At 38.9% G+C, this 21,884-nt stretch overlaps 1 protein-coding gene and 1 long non-coding RNA gene across 11 annotated transcripts in view; one reads left to right on the top strand and one right to left on the bottom strand.

Moving 5' to 3' along the window:
- BIRC6 (baculoviral IAP repeat containing 6) overlaps positions 1 to 21,884 on the bottom strand; it is a 137,569-nt gene that overhangs the window by 30,862 nt on the left and 84,823 nt on the right. For 8 of the 9 annotated variants that reach the window (XM_033144475.1, XM_033144479.1, XM_033144484.1 and 5 more), the window contains 8 exons: positions 21,456 to 21,587; positions 20,738 to 20,905; positions 20,062 to 20,235; positions 19,008 to 19,204; positions 18,417 to 18,717; positions 15,420 to 15,637; positions 11,257 to 11,421; positions 10,541 to 10,709 (listed from right to left, as the gene is read on the bottom strand). In XM_033144475.1, the coding sequence (XP_033000366.1) occupies positions 10,541 to 10,709; positions 11,257 to 11,421; positions 15,420 to 15,637; positions 18,417 to 18,717; positions 19,008 to 19,204; positions 20,062 to 20,235; positions 20,738 to 20,905; positions 21,456 to 21,587 (1,524 nt within the window). The remainder of the gene's footprint in view (positions 1 to 10,540; positions 10,710 to 11,256; positions 11,422 to 15,419; positions 15,638 to 18,416; positions 18,718 to 19,007; positions 19,205 to 20,061; positions 20,236 to 20,737; positions 20,906 to 21,455; positions 21,588 to 21,884) is intronic. The other variant, XM_033144477.1, reaches the window with a different exon arrangement.
- On the top strand, positions 312 to 4,654 carry LOC117044083. 2 transcript variants are annotated; one of them, XR_004426268.1, is made up of 3 exons: positions 312 to 426; positions 2,241 to 2,886; positions 3,914 to 4,654. It is a non-coding gene; the product is annotated as an uncharacterized LOC117044083 (long non-coding RNA). The 2 variants fall into 2 exon arrangements; XR_004426267.1 differs by lacking the exon at positions 312 to 426 and having other exon boundaries at positions 1,822 to 2,886.

Raw genomic sequence — 21,884 nt, 5'->3', positions numbered from 1 at the left:
CCTTCACATAGAAAAGTTGCAGAGTATGGTAGGTATGAAGATGTGCTCAATTTAAGAACAGAAAAAGTCAAACAATTCTCAATCTGGATAAGCACTGCCAACAGAGGCTATGGGGGGGGGTAGAGTCACTTAAGTATTTATTAATTCAGTAATAGTAAATTACTATTGCTTTTAAGAGGAAATAACATTAGTTATTTATAGAATATTCATATTATTGAGCAGTGGGAGATGCAGAGCTACCAATATCGGCAGCTTAGCTGATAAGCCACTTCCATCCCTCATCAATTGTTACCTGGCATTCCATCAAGCTGCAGCAGAGCAGGGAAGAAAAGGGATTCAGGGCCAGACCAGAAACTTTTGGCTCCTGTTCTCCTTGAACTATTAAAATTCCAGCAGATTGTGCAAGATACTGGCACCCAAGAACTGGTACTTAAATTTGCTTATTTCCTTCTCTTTTCCAATCCATTTGCCTTTTGTGCTGTATCTTTTCCAATTGCAAGCTTAAGGGCAGGGATTGTCTGTTTTTATAGCTCTGCATGCTGCTTTAGGAGTTCAGGAGCAAATATTATTTACCTAAATGTTAAACATATACATTTAACTTGAACAATATTGATATCTGACTTTACCAAGGCTTGAAATAGTAAATTAGTTATTTTGATCAACCACGCACATTTTTGGATTCCAGAGAACTCAGATATATGGCTGAAGACAGATTAGGATAAATATAGTGGGGGTTTTGTTTTTGTTTTTACCAGAAAATCCAATTAAAATAGATCAAGAATAGAGGCATTCAGGTCTGGAAATTCAAGTTTCATATTAGCACCTGGAGACATGCTTGCTATTGCACATCGATTTGTATTACAGAACAGGATGCTGACTGATTTATTATAAGGATATTACTTAATTTTTTTTAAAATGAAATATTATTTCTAGCCAATAAACATATATACCAGACAACTGTTGATAATTCCTTTCATGCATTTAAATTCCATGTATTTTTAAAGCATATTTTAAAGAGGCTTGTTTTGCAGGAATCAATCACATACAGATCAACATATGGACTCTGTTTCAGTACTCATGCTTGAACATGCACCCTCTTTTTAAAATAGGAATAGGATATATGATGGAACTCAAGTCATGTAAACAATAACACATGTCTCAATACCATTTCCCCAGTTGCTTTTGGACATGAAAATGTCTTAAGATTTTTCATGCAAAGCTTAGTTAGTATTAAGAATGTCTGTAATATATAAAAAAATGTGCTGCTTTACACTGAAGAAGGCCATACTATTAGTACTGCAGTTTTAGAATGTTTCCATTTTATTGCGGACTCTTAGTTACATATCAAATTTAAAACAGCAACACTATTCTTTTATTCTGCATGTACCTTTTGAGGCTTTTAATTCCTTTAAAAGGAAAATCACAGAAACCACAAGATTTTCCTGGGAGGAGCCCCTCCTAAAAAAAATGTTCACAGAAAGAACACATCTGTAGACAAGGGAAGCCAGTTGTACATCACACAGACACTGCATGCAACCAAACACAGTTTTCATTCAATAGCAATCTCCATGTATCTGTTAATGAATAAATACTGAAATGCCTTCCAGTGAGACAACCACCTACAAAAGTTAACTATAAATACAAAAATAATAATAATACTGAACAAGTATCACATACAAATCTCACACACCAGCCTGAAAAACACTTAGATCCAGAATTTATACACCAAATTATTTCAAGTTATTGCTTCCTACCACAATAGATGGCGAACATTTTCTTTTGTAAATTGTATTATGTTGACAACGTTCACACTGACCTGTATTCTTCGGGTAGAGCACAAGAGAGGAATGAATGCACATTAAAAGGAAATTCCATCCCAAAACAATAGCCTACAAGCAGAAGAATGAAAGGGACCAAAAAAAACAACAGCACCCAGGCAGGCTGTTTCAGCATGAATGCCGTAATGTCATCTATTTGTAACAGAGCACATTGTCAGAAAACCCTGACACACAGCTAACTTGGCTTTATTCTACACAGTACACTTTCACAGTTGTTACTGGATTAAAATGTGACTGGCCTGACAATGAAACAGCAGAACCACCGTGTATTGTTATGCAATTCACTGTCTGCAAGGGTGACTTGTAGCTTGTTCTTTATTCAGCAAGTGCCAACTGCATGTTTAATCAATGTCACCACTCACTACAGCATGCAACTGAAGCCACTGTCATTCCACTCCTCAGATTTGACTGGCTGCTAAGTTATGCAATGCTCCGAAGAATGCCTTGGAATTATTTGTTAGATGCTTTGAATGCAGGTGTGCAACACTCCTAACCCCAGAGCAAACAAGAAACTTCCTTCCTTCTGGACAAAAATGTAAACAGACTAATATCTGCTACATTTGGATTTACAACTCAGCTACACGAGAGAAACATATCCAGAGAGTTACCCACATCGAGAAGATGTCAAACGACCATTCCATTGGAATGTCTTGGGGAACAGCTACATATACAGGACAAGAAGTGGGAGATTAAATTTTAACTGGAGCCTTAATGCTATAATCACTGTTTGCACAGAAAATGTTTCATCTTATGGAAGAATTCAATATTTAAACAGGGAAGAAACATGCAACCTGGATATGCAGAGCAGAGGTTTCTTTACTAACAACGCATCGTTTCAGTGGATAACCAAAATAATGCCTACATTTCTCGGAAGATTTTGTAATATTATCGCATCCACAGATTAATCTATCAAGAAATTGTTCATGCATGCATATAATTTCTGCTTTGAGTGAAAAGAACAGCCCTCCATGAAGATAAGGCTGTTTCTCCACTGCAGTGAGGAGTAAGCAGCATGTCTGATGAGATTTTATTCCTGATGCAATGTAGGGTAAGAGAGGCTTTTAAAAATCTTTATTCAAAAATGTATTTATTTATTTAGATTGCTACCAGCATTTTACCTTTAAATGCAATGGTAATAATAAAAAGATCCATGAGACTTCAGGAGAAGCCAAGACCATTGTAACATAGAATGTCTTTCTGAATGTTATGTGTGTAAACATGCACAACCATTAGGCATAACATTCTGACCACACTAACAAAATTTTTCAACAGTAACATTTAAAGGCAACAGACAGCAAATAAGTAAAATTGCACACTTGATACCAAAACACATTAAGATTATAGGCAGAACTATGCAACTAAAAGCTTTAACTACAGCACAGTCACATACTCAGAAGAAAGCCCTACTGAGTTCAAGGGGCTTCAGGTAAATGTGTACAGGGTGCAGCTTAAATGTATTTCATCATCTCAGAAAACAGACAATTTACCAAATGGCTGATATTCCACACGAGACACACATTTTCCAAGCCTTTCTAATGCAGTAATGTATAAAAACATGTATGAAAATCACATGAAAACATCTTTACGATATATTTTTCTTTCAGGGGGATTGCATGCATTCTGTATTTTGTGTTTGTTCTAGAAGCACACAATTGTGGGGATTTATAAAGCCTATTAAAACTAGCCTACTTTTTCACAAGGAAGACTAACCACACTTACTATTTCTACATTAGGAAATTTGCACTTCAATATTCCATCATAAAGATATATAAACACCTGGCTATTTCCAGTGATTGGGCTATCAGTGGAGAGACAACTGATAACAACTTTCTTAAAATAGGAAGTACAGCTGTATTAAAGCAGAGCAGGTACAGGTTCCTAATTTAAATCATCCTGCAACAAAACACATTTCCCACTCTCTATTGTGAAAAACAAAATGATACACTATAACAGTATAGACACACACAGAGACTGAGTAGGGGAGGGGGCAAGTGACCAAGGGTGTGTGGAAGAGAGAGTGAGTGTGAACCAATTCCAAGTTACTATGTGGAGTAATTTTTTCTTCTCCCTTTTAGCCAGCTGTAGGAACACTGGTGAAGACATTTGCAGGAAAAATGAGGAGCTCTGCCATCACAACACTAGAAGATGTAAAAAGGCAAGAAGAGAGTGAGGAAAAGGAGGAATCTGTTTTAGCTCTGCTGGGAATCATCGGAACAGTGCTTAATCTATTTGTAATTGTTTTCGTTTACATCTACACAACACTTTGACCGTTTTCTAGCAACTCGGAGGAGCAGCACATAGCGCGAAAAGACCAGCAATGGCAAGCAAGGTTGGTGAACACTACCCAACAGGAAACAGAATCTATCAAACACATTCCAGTGAGAAGTGCCTATTTAGAGGCACAAGACCAGTGACTGCAAAGCACGTCTGTGAACCCAGTTAAGACAATTAAATTATAGAAATGACAGATATTCAACTTCTCACTGATGACTGCGGAAGCTCAAATACTGGAGATGCATATGGCATTCTACTGCCAATGAATATGCAAGGCATATATAAGCAGGTAAAAAATAAAAAAAGATAATGGTGCCATAAAACCCTCCTACAAGATGTTTTATTTACTTGACCCAATTATGCTTTTGGATATGTGACTATGTACCTCTGTGTAGGTGGACAACCAGGGTGGGAGGAGTCCAGTTCGTTTTAAAACTATCATTATGTGCTAAAATTTACACAACTATATATGAAGTGTAGAAAAAAGAGCACTGTAAAGTACTGTATTATGAGTAAATAAAATTTTAAATGACTATTCTTCAGCAATACTTTTAATCATTATGCAGCTGACAATCATGTCAGTATTTTTGCCTTTGGATATCAATTTTTCAACCCATGCCTGTGAAAGATGTTCTATACAAAAGAGAACATTTAAAAATATTTGTACTACAAAATGTAGTTTGCATTTCTTTGGAAAGATTTATCCATTTTTAAAAATGACCTTAATTTTTTTTTAAGGCTCTCTCATAGCTTAAAGTGTTTGGAAAAAGCTACAGAAATTCTTAATTCAGCTAGATTCAGAAAACAAATACAATGAGCTGGAACTTGTGTTACGTGAACTTTGTTTTCCATTGAAATTATAACGTGGCAAGTTCCATTTATTTAAATAGGACTAAAGTTCAACTAACTTGGTCGTGATTCAACTTGATTAATTGGAATTTGGAGTTGCATGTAAGTAACCAAACCAGATAGCTTCTTTCTCCAAGTTGCATACTGCCTATGGCCTGGATTCACATACTTAAAATTCCATCGAATTAATCAAAGGAAGTTATTGTTGAGTTTGGAAGGATACAAAGGATGCAATCAAGTTCACACTTACTTGGGACTAATCTGCATTGAACCCATTGGGATTTCCTTCTAAGTAAACAGGCATAGGGCTGTGCTATTGAGCCATTATTATTTCTGAAGGAAAATGTACATACAATTCCATTTTTTCACATTCTACTTTCAAACCAAACCAATTCTTTAAAAGGACCATCTTCATAGTACTGCCAGGCCATCCTCTGAATAAAGCTTTTAAAATTCAGAATAATTCGGAAACTTCTAGTTCCAGCATGCTATGTTTGGTGGTGGGGGGGAGCAATTTATTAAATGAGATATATACATACACACACATGCATACATTTTTTTTTAAATGAAATATTTATAATAAGTGTAGATACAGAACAAGGCTGTTGCTATTTAATCTTTTACATAATGCTCATTCCTAAAGCACCATGAAGGTCACTTTATAGGTGGGGAACTGGGGCCTAGAGATGGGTGGGTTGATCCCAGCCCTCCCAGGAACCAAATTCTCTACCCAGTGAAAGCACTGATTCCTTAATCTTAATTTAACCATGTTTACTGCGAACATCTAAACTAATGCGTGGGAGACTAGCCAAGTACTCAGAGATATAAAAAGGATTTTAGGAGCACAGAGGAGCTTTATTTCCCTGGCATGCAACAGGGAAGCCATATTTGGGATCAGAAATAAAGAAGTGGGCCATGAATAAAGGCAAGATGATACAAGCAGAAGCTGGACACACAGTTATAGTTTTAATTGGCATAAGCCATATTACAATGCTAAACAATATTTCCCTGATTTACTTCTAAGCTCAAACTACCGTATCAAAGGTTATTTTACCAAAGACTATCCATCAACTGGACCCAGGTGGCGCTGTGGGTTAAACCACAGAGTCTAAGGCTTGCTGGTCAGAAGGTTGGCGGCTCAAATCCCTGCCACGGAGTGAGCTCCTGTTGCTCGGTCCCAGCTCCTGCCCACCTAGCAGTTCGAAAGCACGTCAAAGTGCAAGTAGATAAATAGGGACCGCTCCAGCGGGAAGGTAAACGCCGTTTCCGTGCGCTGCTCTGGTTCACCAGAAGCGGCTTTGTCATGCTGGCCACATGACCCGGAAGCTGTCTGCGGACAAACGACGGCTCCCTCGGCCTATAGAGCGAGATGAGCGCCGCAACCCCAGAGTCGGACACGACTGGACCTGATGGTCAGGGGCCCCTTTACCCTTTACTTTTTATCCATCAACTGCAAAGCACAAGTAACCAGGTTTGTTTGTGTAAATAGCCTTCATCAACCTAACTTTCCATAATTCTCACTACAGACACAATTTAAACATTGTCCACATTCACCACTTTCCTTAAGCCATACAACTAGGGTACCACAGGAGGATATGCTTTTTCTTCCCCCACCCGTTTTTAAATGAACAAGAGGTGAATTCCAATGTTGGGTGAAAAGAATGAGGCTTCACCTCCCTCTCCTCCCTCTGCAGCCCCCTGTAGAGTGATTTCAGGGACATGTGGGGGGGAAGAGAGGAAGGCAAAATCCAAACCATGAATAGCTGTCCTGCTCATGCATGCATATCACATCACTAGATTTTACCCTAGACCAGGGGTCCCCAAACTAAGGCCCGGGGGCCGGATGTGGCCCAATCGCCTTCTAAATGCAGCCTGCAGACAGTCCGGGAATCAGCCTGTTTTTACATGAGTAGAATGTGTCCTTTTATTTAAAATGCATCTCTGGGTTATTTATGGGGCCTGCCTGGTGTTTTTAAATGAGTAGAATGTGTGCTTTTATTTAAAATGCATCTCTGGGTTATTTGTGGGGCATAGGAATTCGTTCATATATTTTTTTTCAAAATATAGTCCGGCCCCCCACAAGGTTTGAGGGACAGTGGACCGGCCCCCTGCTGAAAAAGTTTGCTGACCGCTGCCCTAGACATAGAAAGAACAGGTAACCACCCTTCCATATAAACAACATTAGTAAAAATGTGTGACTATTTGTAATTGTGCCAGTCCGATAAGAAGTAATTACTACAGCATGTTTTCGTAACATTTTAATTGAATGAGCAGGTCTAAACCAATCAACAAAGCATATACAATGCAAGGGGGAAATGCAAAGAGAAGGGCTTAGTATTAGGAGCCATTTGAAGGTATTTTAGAATGATTTCAATTATGATTTAAGATACAGGGTTTGATTGATTCTTCAATACAAGAAATTGATTAAGCTATTAAGCCTGGCACATCACTTAAGTAGGTAGGAATTTCATTATTACTGCAGCAAATTGATGCCATCTACAGACCAAACACATTCCAAATGCAACCACATTTTGGACTCTTCTGTGGGAGCACATTTCATCATGGCTGGGGAACCTCAGGCCCAGCGTCTGAATGAGCCACCAAGGCATCTGTTTGCCCTCTGAACTCTCCCAAGCCACCCCCCAAAGGGTCCTGCTTGGCATTTCAAGTGTTTTTGCCTACCTAGAATGTGTCCTGATAATGCCTCTTGCTTGTCTGGATGGAGAATACAGTGTGTGTGTGTGTGTGTGTGTGTGTGTGTAAACCAGTTTACCGTACAAAGGCAAAATTGGCACAAGCTATTCTCTCCACCATTGGTGTGTGGCCCCCAGAAGGGAATGCAGCCCTCAAGCTGAAATACATTCCCCATTCCTTTAAAATCTAACCAGCTACATATTGGACATGGGTTCCCCCCCTCCTGTTTTCATTCTGAAGCTCACTAACAGTACAGGTCTAGGTCTGATGTTATTAATCGGCCAAGCTAACTAGGATGCATAGCATTCTACAGACAGTGTGTTGTAGGTTTGCAATATGTATGTTTGTGTTATTTTCCTAATTTAAATGATGCCTCTAAAACAGTTGGCAACTATAAGTTGGCAACTATAAATGCAGTATTATGTCAGAGATCCAAAAAGGGATGCTTTGTTTCACTTTTGTTCAAAATACTGTATTGGGCAGGGACTCTGGCTTACTTGGGGCAAGAAACGACAGGGCAGCCACAAGCCACAAGGAAACAATTAGGCGGCTTCAGGGAGCTGTGTACTTGAACTGCTCTGTACTTGAATTGTGGAGCTTGTGAATGCTGTTGTCCATGTAACCAAAACAGCACCATCCATGCACAAAAAAAGAGATTGCTGCAGGCTTGGAAGAACCCCAAAGTTTGCAGAAGTACAAAAATGTTTAGGAAAAAACCCTGTGAGGATCCCCAAAACAGCCACATGAAGACTTAGCATGCTCAGTGGACACAGACTATTGACTGGCTGCTGTGGAACAGAATGAAAAATCAGGTGGAAAAACACAGAATGGAGCACTGTGGAAAGTGTGTTTAGCTAGCTAGAACAGTGAACAGGAACACTCCACACTGCAAACAAGTCTTCCCATTTTCCATCCACCAAGTTCAGAATTACCATGATTGGTTCCTGCTACTTGCTTGGCTGTTAGGCGATCTTTTATGGCATCCTAGTTTTCCAGCCAGCCCACTCTTCTACACTTCCACTGTAGACACATGCATCCTTCAGAAAGTGGAGGAGCAGTGGCTGCTGCGGTCAACTTGGGTTTATCAATCCCAAGTTTAAATTTCTCATTGAGCAATGAAGCTCCCTGAGTTATCTGGGTCAGACACTATCATTTTGCTTAAGGTACTACACAGGTGGCTATAATGATAAAATGGCAGACATTTCAGTTAGCACGCTGCCCTGAGCTTCTTAGAGGGTATGTTTGGCCAGTGATCAGAGATAATGAGTTTGACTACAACATCTGAAGAGCCACAGGTTCCCCATCCCTGGCAATACAAATGCTAACCTACTGATACCTTATGAACCACTGGATAATCTTCTTTGGCAGGGCAAAAAGATGAAGTCTGCAACCCTGAGCATACTTATGGAAGCAGTTGCATGAAAATTGACAGTACTAACTTCTAAGTAGATATGGTCAGAATCTGGGTTAAAATTAATCAGAAACTTGAAAATGTATAGATAATATAGATATAGAATGTAGATAGTAAAACGTTTTTTTGTAATAGGAAATGTGTATTGCTAAGGAGCCAACTACAGAAACTGCTGGCAAAATATACTACCAAATACTCTGGAAAGATCAAATGGGAGGTATAGTGAGTACATGGAAATGGACTCATAAAACATACAAGAATTAATTTTAAAAGGTCAGTGAACCTGACAAAGCATTTGGGCAATGACAAAAAAAAAACTTGCAAGAGCCTTATTAATGAAATTAAACTTCAAATCACAGTAACTCTCATCATGAAGAAAAAGCAGTAGAGTGCAAGTCAAGTCCAAAAACACCTATGGGGTGGTATTCAACTAAATAATTGTGCAAGTCTATGCAATGGGACTTTCCCTCAACTCCCTCTGTGCTATCCACAAATCTGCTCCACAAGGCTGAGAGAACAGATTTACCGTATTTTCCGGCGTATAAGACTGGGCGTATAAGACAACCACCAACTTTTCCAGTTAAAATATAGAGTTTGAGATATACTCGACCGCATATTCTCCACCCGGCATATAAGACGACCCCCAATTTTGGAGAAGATTTTCCTGGATTAAAAAGTAGTCTTATACGCCAGAATATACAGTAGGTTTCACTCAGGGAGAGGACAGGGAGAGAAAGTTCCATTGCACAGGAAGAAATCCTTGCACTGATGGAATATTTGCTATATCACTACACTGAATTCGAACATTAGTTCAGCAGTTGTAGGATTATCGAAATGTGCTCAAAGACAGCTGGGATCTTTCTTATGGCCGAACAAACAGCAAAAACCTTACACTAAAGTGCTTTAATGTGCACACAGGGCAAGTCCTATTTCCACTTTTGACAAATTCCTCATGCTTAATTGCACTACAGCAAGAGCTTCAAAGGTCAACAGAAGCAGCTTTGCAGAAAGCAAGGATGCACACACCCAACAGGAAGAGGAACTATATGTATTTGGGTAACTGCTGGCATTGGAATGAGAAAACATGCTGACAGACCCTCAACCTGCAACAATTTTGAGTCCTACTGCCAAAAGTAGCATTGTATAGTGTTTGTGGAAGCTTCTAGTGCTTATCACTGCAGTACTTGCATATAGACAATTGACATGAAAGTTAAATAGCACACATTTACATAAGAAAATAGGAATAAGAAGTGGGAAATATACACTGCCAACACAAAAAACCTCGCAGCCAAACTGCACTTCTACTTGCTTCCAGACTAATTATGATCAGCTTCAAGCCACTAATTTCTCACACATTACCCAAACTTCAAATGCTACATTTGAATTTGATATCTAAAGCAACTTTTATAAAAACTTGGAATGTATTTACAAGACTAGAACATGCTGTTTTTAAAAACAAAGAGCAGTACATTACCTGAATCATTGCGGAGATAAGATGACATTGCTGGAATAAGACATGATTGACTAAGTAGTTCTAGCAGAACTGACGGAAGGGCATTGCTGTTTTGTCCTCTACTTTCGTGGCTGGACTGGACATCTCCATTTGATGTGCTGCCTGCAGGATTTATGTAGCTAGCCAAAACCTGAGTAGTTTAAAAAACAATGCGTCAAAATTAGATTAATAATAGTAGAACAAGTCATACAGAATGTGAGCTGAAAGGTAACAGTTAGGCTTTTATTAAACTGAGCATGTGATATATCTGATGAATAAGAAATCCAATATTATAAAGCTTTTATTACTAGGCAAACAAACAAAAATATTTAGAACAAAAAAGTTCAGAATTCTTTATTATTTTAAAACGACAATTTTAATGGGGAATTTAATAACTCCCGTTACAAACACCACCTTAAAAAGTCAGATTTCATTCCCTCCTCCCAAAGAAGGGAGGAGCCACAAATGTGCTGCAAATAATATTTTTCAAACATCCAAGTGTTTTAAAAGGTTGATTATGCAACACAAAGTCTGAAAGGAAGAGAGGAATAATGAAGCTCAAGGTTCTCTGAATTGTGGACAGGGTCTTTTGATCATGCTGTGGAAAATGCACTAAAGCACAACTAAACAGCCAATACACATAAGAAACCAAATGGTAATTTTTGGCAATGTATGAATGTTGTGCTGTTGTCCAGTACCTGTAAGAGACACGTGACGTGTTCTTCTTCCAGTCTTTGTTTAGTTAAAGCTTGTTCCACATCCCATCCAGAAGCAGTAGAACCAGTTCCAAACCCAGTGCCTTTAGCCCAGTAAAGCTGCTGTTCTTCTGTGGTTGCACTGTTATGTGTGCTTGACACCTGTGGCTAGTAAAAAGAAAAATAAATCACCCTACTATTTAGAATCGCTTCATTTCATCTTCAGGAATCAGAAGCCAAATAACATCCTAGTAAACGCCAGATTTTCTTTATTCTGATTCTTTGAGCATGTGTTGTTAAAAGTCTTTCTTAACTATGGATTCTAAGCAGCTTTGGTAAGTGGCTTTCATCCTCAGGATCTATGCAATAGGATGTGATTAGAACAAGATAAACACATTCTTTTTTTGCAAATGCAAAATTAACATTAACAAACTAGATCTGTTTGACATTGGTATTAGCTTAAAACAGTAACAAAAAGCTGTTAGGCTTCTGGTTCCACTCTGCCTTAATGTTGGCAGCTTCCATGACAGTGGGAGATAGTTGGTGAGGTAAAAACAAGGATATTTGAGGGTAATTATCCTTGCAAATTTCCCCCAAGGACGGGTGGGGAACAGGCTTCACTGCAGTTCATCTCGGTACCTGGCTCTTGCTCTGGCATGTAATGCTGGGGGGGGGGGGCGCACTTCGCCTGCCAAAAACCCTCCAACGCCACCAAAAAGAAACAGAGTAATTAGAGCTTAATTGGACTAAAGCACAGGCACATGCTAGAAGAGATGAGATCACAAACTGCGGAACAAACCAACTGCAAGGACTTTAAGGTTTATGATGGAAACTTAGAGCTGACTCTTCTCCATCCTTTATTATTTATGAAGTGAACTGAATAATGCTAAGAGGACTTGGAATTTAATTTAATTGGAAGTATAATTGCTCATATATCTTCAGCTGGAAGAAAGGATGAAAAAAGTCTTTGAACTGCCAAGGAACTGATAAGGTTCTTTATTAAGTCATCTGCAGTTCAAGACTGCTCTTCTTCCCAGGCTGAGAGGAAAAATGGTGACAACAGGTTATTTACTGGGACAGAGTGACTTTTTCAACTGTTGTTAAAGCACAGGGAGGAGCAATTGAGAAATTTCTGGAACAACAATGGGATATCAGCTCCGCCCAAGACATGACTTATAACAGCAACAACTGGGGGAAAGAAAGACGTAACATCTTACAAGGACAGGAAGAAACACCATGGATAGAATAATTGCCACACACAGGAAGATCAAGGAAATTGAGTTTCTCACCTGTAGTTTTATAAATCATTTAATGTGTCAACATGAATAGAAGTTATTAATATTGTAGGTGTTGTATAAGAGATTATTATTATGACTGGAATGTAATTGAAATTAATAAGATTTTGGAACGCAAAAATAAAGAAAATCACCAAACCTTCAAATTTAGCACGCAGGAGACAACTTAATATAAATTATATAATTCAGTATTTGAATGATTGGTATTAATAACTGTATTATATACTGGTATTGTTATAATGAGGCCATTATTGGACTGTAATTGAAAACTAATAAAAATTATTATATAAAAAACACAACGATGTTACCAACTTGAGCACAGAACAAGGTAATTACTCAGAATATCAAAACTACCTGGTGACTGACACACTATTGTGTACGTTATGCAGCAATTCCTAATGGATTCCCTCACCTACTGACAACACAATTTTAATTGCTCTCAGATAGCAATCTTATAAGAATGTTCAGGTTGCAATACAACAATAAAGTGTCTTACATAAGGATATCTATGCTTCAACTTTAATGGGATCTTATGGACTTTAAATCACCGAGGTCTTACTGGAACATAAGCATCTTGATTTTCTAATGCACTTAGACATGTAAGGTTACCTCTATGGACTTCAGAGCATTGCTTATTATTTAAAATAACACTTGTTTTGTTTAATGGCCCAGAAGAATCACACAGCATAGAAAAGATGATACAGCAATCACTTTCCACAGTAGTGTTCTCACTAGAGGATCATTTTGCCAAATGAAGCTGTCAGCAGGAAGCATTCTCAGCAGGTTCTTTGAACCTTATCACAACTCTCATTGTATCCCTTGTCACTGTATATGGTTAAGTCATCTACCATGTCCTGAAATGCCTGTCCCAAATTCCTTAAATCTCTCTAATGAAGGTTATTTGTCCAATGTAAAGAGAAGATCGGTGTGGCTGCAATATTTGTAGATGCTGCAATATTTGTAGATGCTTAGGCACTATGGATTTTGTAGCATGTTCAGTGGCCTGGAACTAGTTGACTAGATGCCAGCTTCGGGTACACTTTAAAAAACTACAATCAGTCCAAATAAGTTTGTTCTAAGGAACCACAAACAGTATCTCCTATTGTGAGTTTTTGTGGTCTATGACTGCATAGTGGCATGCTCCATATACAGTTGTACCTCAACTTACGAGCAACTCGACTTACGTAATTTTCGAGTTGCGAACGGGTCCCGGAGCTAAAAAAAATGGCCGCCGCTTCCGAAATTTACGAGTTACGAAGGGAAAGCGGCAGCACAACACCTCTACTTACGAAGATTTTAATGCGGTTTTTTTTGACTTGCGATGTTTTTCCCCGACGCTAGATGCCGATCTTCGACTTACAAATATTTCAACTTCCGAAAGCTCTTTCAGAACCCATTCTTTTCATAAGTCGAGGGACCACTGTATCAGGAACCCTAACCTCCAAAATGTGGTCTGTAAAGCTAATTAAAATAGCCTCTTGCTAGATGTATATTACAATCCTTTTCAAAAAGCACTTTAATATGGCCTCCCCACAAAATCCATTTTGTTCTGTGGAAGCAGTCATTTAAACCCTGAGTTCATACTGTTCATACATATTAGGGAGAAAGACTGGAATAATGTGGTGGATGATCAAACCCTGGAACATGTTACCAATCAGATCTCCAGCAGTTTATTTATTTATAAAAATATGTATATGCCGCTAATCCATAAATAAAATACAGTCCACAACAACCGTATGTAAAACCTATACAATAAAAGCCACATAAAAAGTTAAAATCAGAACTCAAATGACTATTGTATAAAGATGTATTCTTAATTGTCTGCGTAAGCCTAATGGAACAGAAAAGTTTTCAACAGGTGTTTAAAAGTTGGAACAGAAGAAACCTGCTGAATCTCTATTAGTAGAGTATTCCACAAGACTGGGCCAATGACCCTCAAGGTTTGGTTCCCTGTTGTCAAATGAGCCTTGCCAACTTGGAGTACGACCAACAAGGCTCCGGCATATTATCTCAGTGACTGAGCTGGAATGTAAGGGTTCAGGCAGTTCTTGAGTTATGCAGGACCTAAGTTGTTCAGGGATCTGTAAATTAATACAAGAACATCAAACCTGACAGATGCTTTAACTATGGTGTCACATGTTGGCCAGATGCCCTCATCATAAATCTTGCCTCCTGCACCTGCTGGAGCTTCCAAACCAGGCCAGAGGGCAGTTCCGCACAAAGCACATTACAGTAGTCTAGCCACAAGGTTATCAGTGCATGGACTACAGTGTTATTCCTATCCCTGCACAGGAACAGTCGTAGCTGGTGAACCCGACAAAAGAGATGAAAGGCACTGCTAGCCACACTTGGGCTTCTGATGACTAAGATGTATCAAGGAGTACCCCTAAGCTAAGTTGCTTTGCTGTAAGGGTAACAGGTATTCTTTGTAAACAACTTATGGTTTTGAGAAACTTCTTCTGACCATAAATATTAGCCACCTCATTGATATTAGATACAGTGGTGCCCCGCAAGATGAAATTGTCTATGGGGCTGCCTCGCAAGACGATTTTTTTTTCGTTTAGTGAAAACCGCGGTTTGCATTGCCGCTTTGCTAGACGAAAAAACCGCTAGACGAAAAGATTCGTAGAACGAATTATTTTCGTCTAGCGGGGCACCACTGTACTGTTGTGTTTCAATATGTCAGTTATAGACATGCCACTTCCTAGTATGACAGCACAACTACAGAATCAAAAGTTAAACATTTTATCTCTATGGAAGAAAGTACGGATTTGATCATTATTCTGAATACATGGAAGAAAGGGTAAGTTGGCTTAAAAAACAACAACAACCATCTTTATATTTCTGATGTTATTCTGAAGCAAAACTGACCTCCGTCTGGTTAGAACTAGAATTGGGGACTCTTGGAGCATGGTGGCTAAGAGCAGACAGGCAGGCAAGGATAAGATGTATTGCCCCAATTTCTAATGCCATTCGCCTGAGGAGTACTCCATCATCAGTAGTCAAAGGTGTGGTGCTGAACAAGCTGCGCAGCACATGAAACGGAAGGGTTGGAAGCACATTAGCGGAAGGAGACTGCAGAATATGGCCTAGATGGAGAGAGAAAACAAGTTCCTGTCAGCACACTGCATTAAGCTTAAAACTCATTACATGTATTTCATTAAGTTTAAAATAGTATTTTTTGTTTGTTATTTCTAACAATTGTGAGTGACTGAGGGAACTAGAGAAGGTCAGAAAGAGGAAAATGTGATCATAATGTCATTATGAAGTAGGTATAGAATGTAATATTAATTTTCTTGAAAGTGGCACAAGGAAGGAAGGTATCTGGTAAATAACAAGGCTGGACTCTACTGGGCTTAATAAACTTAGTCCTTAGCCTTCATGCAACATGGTTGGACTAAGTGTTGCTCTCTTTGCACAGGATTATCATGTGGACAATATGTGCTAGAGATTTTAGAGTGCTTCTGCATGAAAGAATTCTTCAATGCAGGAATCTAGATTCTTGTAGACATAGATTAATTTAACAAAAATGTAAACAGCATTGCCATTTTTTTCTGAATTTACATTTGGCCCTATTACACAAAATTTGCTCCACACCTGAGAGTAATATTATGGCATTACTGTGAAGTGTTGCAAGACTGCATATGAGGAGCATTTTGTAATGTGGGAGTACCAATGTTCTTTAAGTCCAGGTGTACAGATTAAATATGAGAAATCCCAGAACACGCCACCTGATTAAACATTTGCTTGAAACTGTTCTGCCATTAAGTCCCAGTGTATAAGAAACATTTCTCCATCTCTTTACCATTGTTAAGAGACATGAAACATATGGCAGGCTCAGATACTCATTTTCTCCTACAGGAATGAACTATGGCATGGCATGACACCTGTTTCACGATTTACACTACATTTAGCTTTACAGTAATGTTTGAAATTGGTTTGCTAAGGCCGGTTAAAATGCAACAATGGTTAGCATCAATAATGCTACAACACAACACTAAAAAGGGATGGCAGAACATGTGCCTCAGGCTCTAGTGTTCTTTTTGCTACAATAACAAGTTTGCAAAACATTATAGCTGCACTGGGTTTAACCATTTGAATTTTGGATATTTTATTTTTCTGCAGCACTGATGCTAATATATTTTTCTTTAAATGTATGAATCTAGCAACACTGATATTGGTCAGAATGGTGTGATCTAGGTTTGCAGCTTGGGGCTACTCTTGCATCTGGCTGGGGCTTAGTTACATCATAACTGGATGGATTACTGCAGTGCACTATATGAGGTTGTCTTTAAAAGCAGTCTGGAAACTTCAGCTGGCCTGGAATGCTAAGGCTACATTGTTGACTGGGGGTCCCAACATCAGAAGCATGTTACTTCTTCAGAGCAACTTCACAGCCTTTCAGCTTATTTCTGGACCCAATTTAAAGTTCTGGTTAACAACCCTTCAAGCCCTCTATGACTTGGGATATATAAGGGAAGTTCTACCATGCTAATTAAGTTCTTCTATGGAGGCTATTCTCTGTGGCCATAACAACATCTGAATTGCTTTTGGTTGGGAAGCAGGAAAATGTTTTGTTTTTTTTCTTTTCTGTAGTTGCATCTAGACACTGTAACTGTTTGCCAAGCAGGCTGTACCACCTTCCTGGCAGCTTTTCACCACTCCACAAACATCTTTTTCTTAAATGCATCTGGCATGCTAGTTCCCCGCCTCTTCCTGTCTTATTTGTGTGCTTTATTTGGTAGCCTCTGTCTTTAGTTGTGAATGTTTTGTACGTTGTATTGTTATTTTAATTGATTTTTCATTATGCAAGCGGCCTTGACTACACTTCAGTGGAAAAGTGAGGCAACAGCTTTCAACAAATAAATTAGTAGCATATCTCTAGTATCAAATGAAAACAACATATCCTATGCGAAGTATTTGAAATGCTTTGATAAAACGAGAAAGTGTTAATGTGTTAAAACTCAGGGTTTCTCTGCTGTAGCTGCAGTCTACTAAAACTATCAAACATCTCTAAATACACACAACCAACTAATGAAAATACAGAGAAAGTACTGCTATGTGGAGGAAATGAAGTACGAAACCATTGCCACTAGAGAAAATGCATCAGAACCATTAGTAAGAAAACAGAAACAGAAAAAGTTTGGAATTACAATGAGCACCAACATTTTCAGACTGTATGAAAGGAGGAGATAAGCAACAAGCAGAATGACAGTGGTCAAGAAGCGAGGGAAATAGGTGATTTATAATCAAGTATATTTTCGCACACCAATTGGAGGGAATATCTACACAGAAACTTTCTGGTAACCTTGGTTCATATTGTCTCCCACCCTGTGCATAACATAATAAAAGTTGCAACACAAACCTAGGGAAAGGGAAGCAAAAGCAGAAAATCAAGGTGCCAGTTAAGATTATTTTGCCCTTTCTTATTACTTACGACAACCTGTCTACATTTGGATGGATCCAAACGAGAGCAGAAATAAACGTCAAGATAAAAAACTAGGCCAATGTCTAGATATTTTAACTTTACAAGGCCATCGAAATCTGGTTTATTTAACATGAAAGGACAGAGATATCCTGAAATCCAACAGTTATTGCTCTTAATCAAGGTTCCATTAGAGGCCCTGTTAAAGAATAAAGTAAAATTCTATTAGCTCTGACCAATTTTTCTGTGCAATGAAGGTAAAATTTTAAAAATCTGCCCTTCAGGACCAATTTTGACTCTCATATACTTTGGTTCCAAAGCCAGAAGAGATATGGAATTTCACAAAAGCCAGTTTTATCTCTTTCAAATACTTGTAAACTTGTACAGTCAAGAGAAATCTTTAGCAGTAGTCCCCAAATATATTTAGTAGTTACAGTACATACTTCCTTCACCATCATCTGTAACTCCCAACACCAATCTAAGCAGACACTGGGCATGTTTCCTCTCTTTAAGTAGCACCTCAGCATAGCCTGGGAGGCGAAGAAATAATCCAAAAGCAGCCAAAGAATGAGCAGGTATGGGAGACATAGTTTGAACTGTTGATTTGATTGGTGCAGGTTCTGCAGCAATTGTTTCTGGGGCTTCATAAACCAGCTCTCCCGATTGTTCAATGGTAACCCATTCAAACTGATCACTGTCCTTCTGCTTCTCCTGGGTGGTGGATGTAACCACTGGAGCACTCACCTTCAGAAAGAAAAGAAGATGCTTAATACTATCCTCTGAGGCAGTTACTTAAGAACATTTTCTGATGCAAATAATGACATTAGAAAGTCCCCAGACTAATTCAGTTACAATAATGAAATTACATCAATGTAAAATAAAATCAAAGATTTCCCAACTGCTATCAGAAATGAAAATCGTAGCATTATGCAGACTGTGAACAGGTCTACAGCATATTCAATTATAAAACACAAGTAAGAACTTCTCTACTTATTAAAGGAAGGCAAAATACAAGTAGTAAGGATTTGACTTACTTGCTGAATTACATCTGGGTAAAGCATAGGAAGCCTTTCTGCGATGAGGGCCAGGCCACCCATACCAGCAAAAACTTGCAATGGAGACTGAATGGGACACACTTCAAGAAAGGATTCATCCAGCACAGCATCCATGCACTCTTCACCTGGTGTGACTGCTTCATCCTCAGTGCAAGGCCCCAATAAATCTGCATGTTCTATATACACAAAAATAAAAAAGCAATTACTCAGTGAAATTATATTATTAAATAAAAGGCCTTTACATAGGCACTGTTAATCTGGAATACCCAGGTGATTTTGGAACACAGGCTAAAGCAATCTGAAATAAGAAGCTTGCACATTTTTATTTTAAGAGTAGGGGCATGTGGCTCTTCTTTCAGGTAAATAGCAGTTATTCATTTCTGAAGAAGTAGGCAAAAAAGGAAGTGACTTGTGAACAAAAGAATCAGTGGGCAAAAAGTATGGGTGACTCCAGAATACTTTGCCCATACGAATTATAGTATCTATCTATAAATGTTTTTTATATAATGCCATCTATGTATAATGAACTTCAGAAAGATCAGGTATGACAGGAAAAAGAGAGGCATGCTTACACACTGAAGGGAAGGAGCAAAAAGGCAGAGGGGTTGATAATGTGGAGGAGAGGGTGGGTAACAACAGGGGAGATGGTAACCAGAAGTCAGAAAGGGGCAGCATCAAAGGAGCATGTGCAGGGGTTAGATGGGAATAACAAGCTTGCAATTTCATCAAATGTGACAGGAGAGAAGGCAGAAAGGGCAGAAGGAGGTGCAAGAAGAGGGAGAGGTGGAAGAGAGAGCCAGAGACACCAGAGCAGATGGATTCAATTTTAGCACTGAAGGGGTCAAAATCTTAAGCAGAGAAAGAAGGGGGAAGAGGAGTTCTTAGCAGGGCATCAAAGGTAGAGAAGAGCCACTTGGCGATGCCCAGGGTTCACATGGATGAGAGGTGTGCATTAACTAGGCTGACAGCAGAGGAGAGAGAGTGGAATGAGTAGTTAGGAAAACATGATAAAAACAGATAATTCAATGGATACCTTTTTCAGTGTGGAGGCGCTTGAACGAGTCTGTTTTTGAAAGGCTTGGATCTGAGATCACCTTGGAGCCAAGCTTAACTGCCAAGTCTATGGATCGGTATCCTTGAGGGAGTTTGCGATCATACAGCAGAGTCAGAAGCTGAGCAAGTGTCATCTCAGGCGGCAGTGGCTGACCTACAGAACATTAACTAGTTAACAAACAACTTTAAAGAATGGTTTGTACATTTGGAAGTTCAAATGATGATTTGGATGCTCAACTGTGCTTAATGAAAACCATGGTTTTGGCGTGTTGAGCTTCTGTCATTTCAAGCTTTCACATTTTTATTTCTTATAGTATTGGCAATGCTTAGACTTTGGACTCTTTCCTCAGATTTTCAGCTAATTTTGAGAAACTTCTGGATTATAGTACAAACACATTATTCGTCTGGATAAATATTTAGATGCTACAATATTGCCTTCATTTGTTTGTTTACTTTAAGATGTGTATAGGACAACCTCCTGGGTAACAACCGCATACCAGCAGCTTACATAATACAGAATCCAAACCAGCAATATAAAACAAAGACAGAATACAAACTATTTATAATGCCACCATTTGGGTGAATGGATAGATCCAGGACTTTATATGCCTCAGAATGCTGGGAAATATACTTTATCAGAAAATATGGAACATTACCTGGTAGCAGTTTATGGTACAAGTGAAAAACAGGAACACTAATAGTTTTGCTGGAAGTGTCGCCTCCAGTGGAGGAGTTGCCTACTTTATCCGCCATCACTCTCCCTCGTCTTGAGGGTGGGCGAGGGGGTGTAGAGGATACAGCCCTTTTCGACTGAGACTTCAAACCTGTAATAGAAATGAAGTAGCGTTCTAAGGGCATATACAACTTGAATAAATGAGATTCTAACTGCATGAGAAATGCCCACAAATCATTCCACATGGCACCATCTCATGTTTGAAGAACTTTTAACCTGTGTGGCAGACCTATGAATGCACTGCTTGCATGCCAAGGCAATTCTACCTGGGCGGCAGAGATTGCTGTATGCATGGGAGCTGGTGCAAGGATTTAGAAACCTTTAAAACTAATGCAGAAACGTGTGGAACCTTCCACAGCTAAGTGCCACACCCAGTGTCCTATTCAATTCAGTTCCAGTTCTTTAACACATACTATAATCTTTATTTCAGTGTGTTTACTCCTGCATTCCGCTGTGTTGGCCAAGGAGTACAAAGGGACTGACATTATATATTTTTAAATAACTTGGAGTACTTGTATTTAACTTGTTGCTGTTTTGAACTGAACAATGACCACATTGTGGTGTGCTCTCAGCTCCTTTCTCCACCCCATCCCAAGCATGCCTGATAACTTTACATCAAAGCTGAACAAGTAAACACATACCAGAGGCAACAACAACACTGTAATTGTCCTGAAACCCATTTTCTGCTTTAACTTTTTCTTTCTCTTCATAGTTCTTTTTCTCCTTATCTTCTTTTTGTTCACTAATTAATTTTGCGGTTATGCTTGGGGTATCTGAAAAATAAAGATTACTATATATGAAGAAATGTTAACCAGGATTTTCATTAATTGACTACCTGTTCACTCAAGAGCAATTTAGCTGGTTTTCACTTCTCTCATGGCTTCAAGCACTGAATGCCCCCAAAATGGTCCTATGAATTGTTCAATCCATAGGTGCCTTGGGATATATGGAGTGTACCAATATGTCCTACAATGACCTGAGATTCACCTGTGTGCACAGGAGCATATGTGTGGAGAGGAGAGTCTAATGCACTTTAAACTGATCTGTGTTATCTGCACATTTGTCCAATG

The sequence above is a fragment of the Lacerta agilis genome, chromosome 3 (assembly GCF_009819535.1).
Source record: "Lacerta agilis isolate rLacAgi1 chromosome 3, rLacAgi1.pri, whole genome shotgun sequence".
In the NCBI taxonomy this organism is placed as follows: Eukaryota; Metazoa; Chordata; class Lepidosauria; order Squamata; family Lacertidae; genus Lacerta; species Lacerta agilis.
The sequence above is the reverse complement of the archived record's forward strand: the minus strand, read 5'-3'. Positions and strand labels throughout refer to the sequence as shown.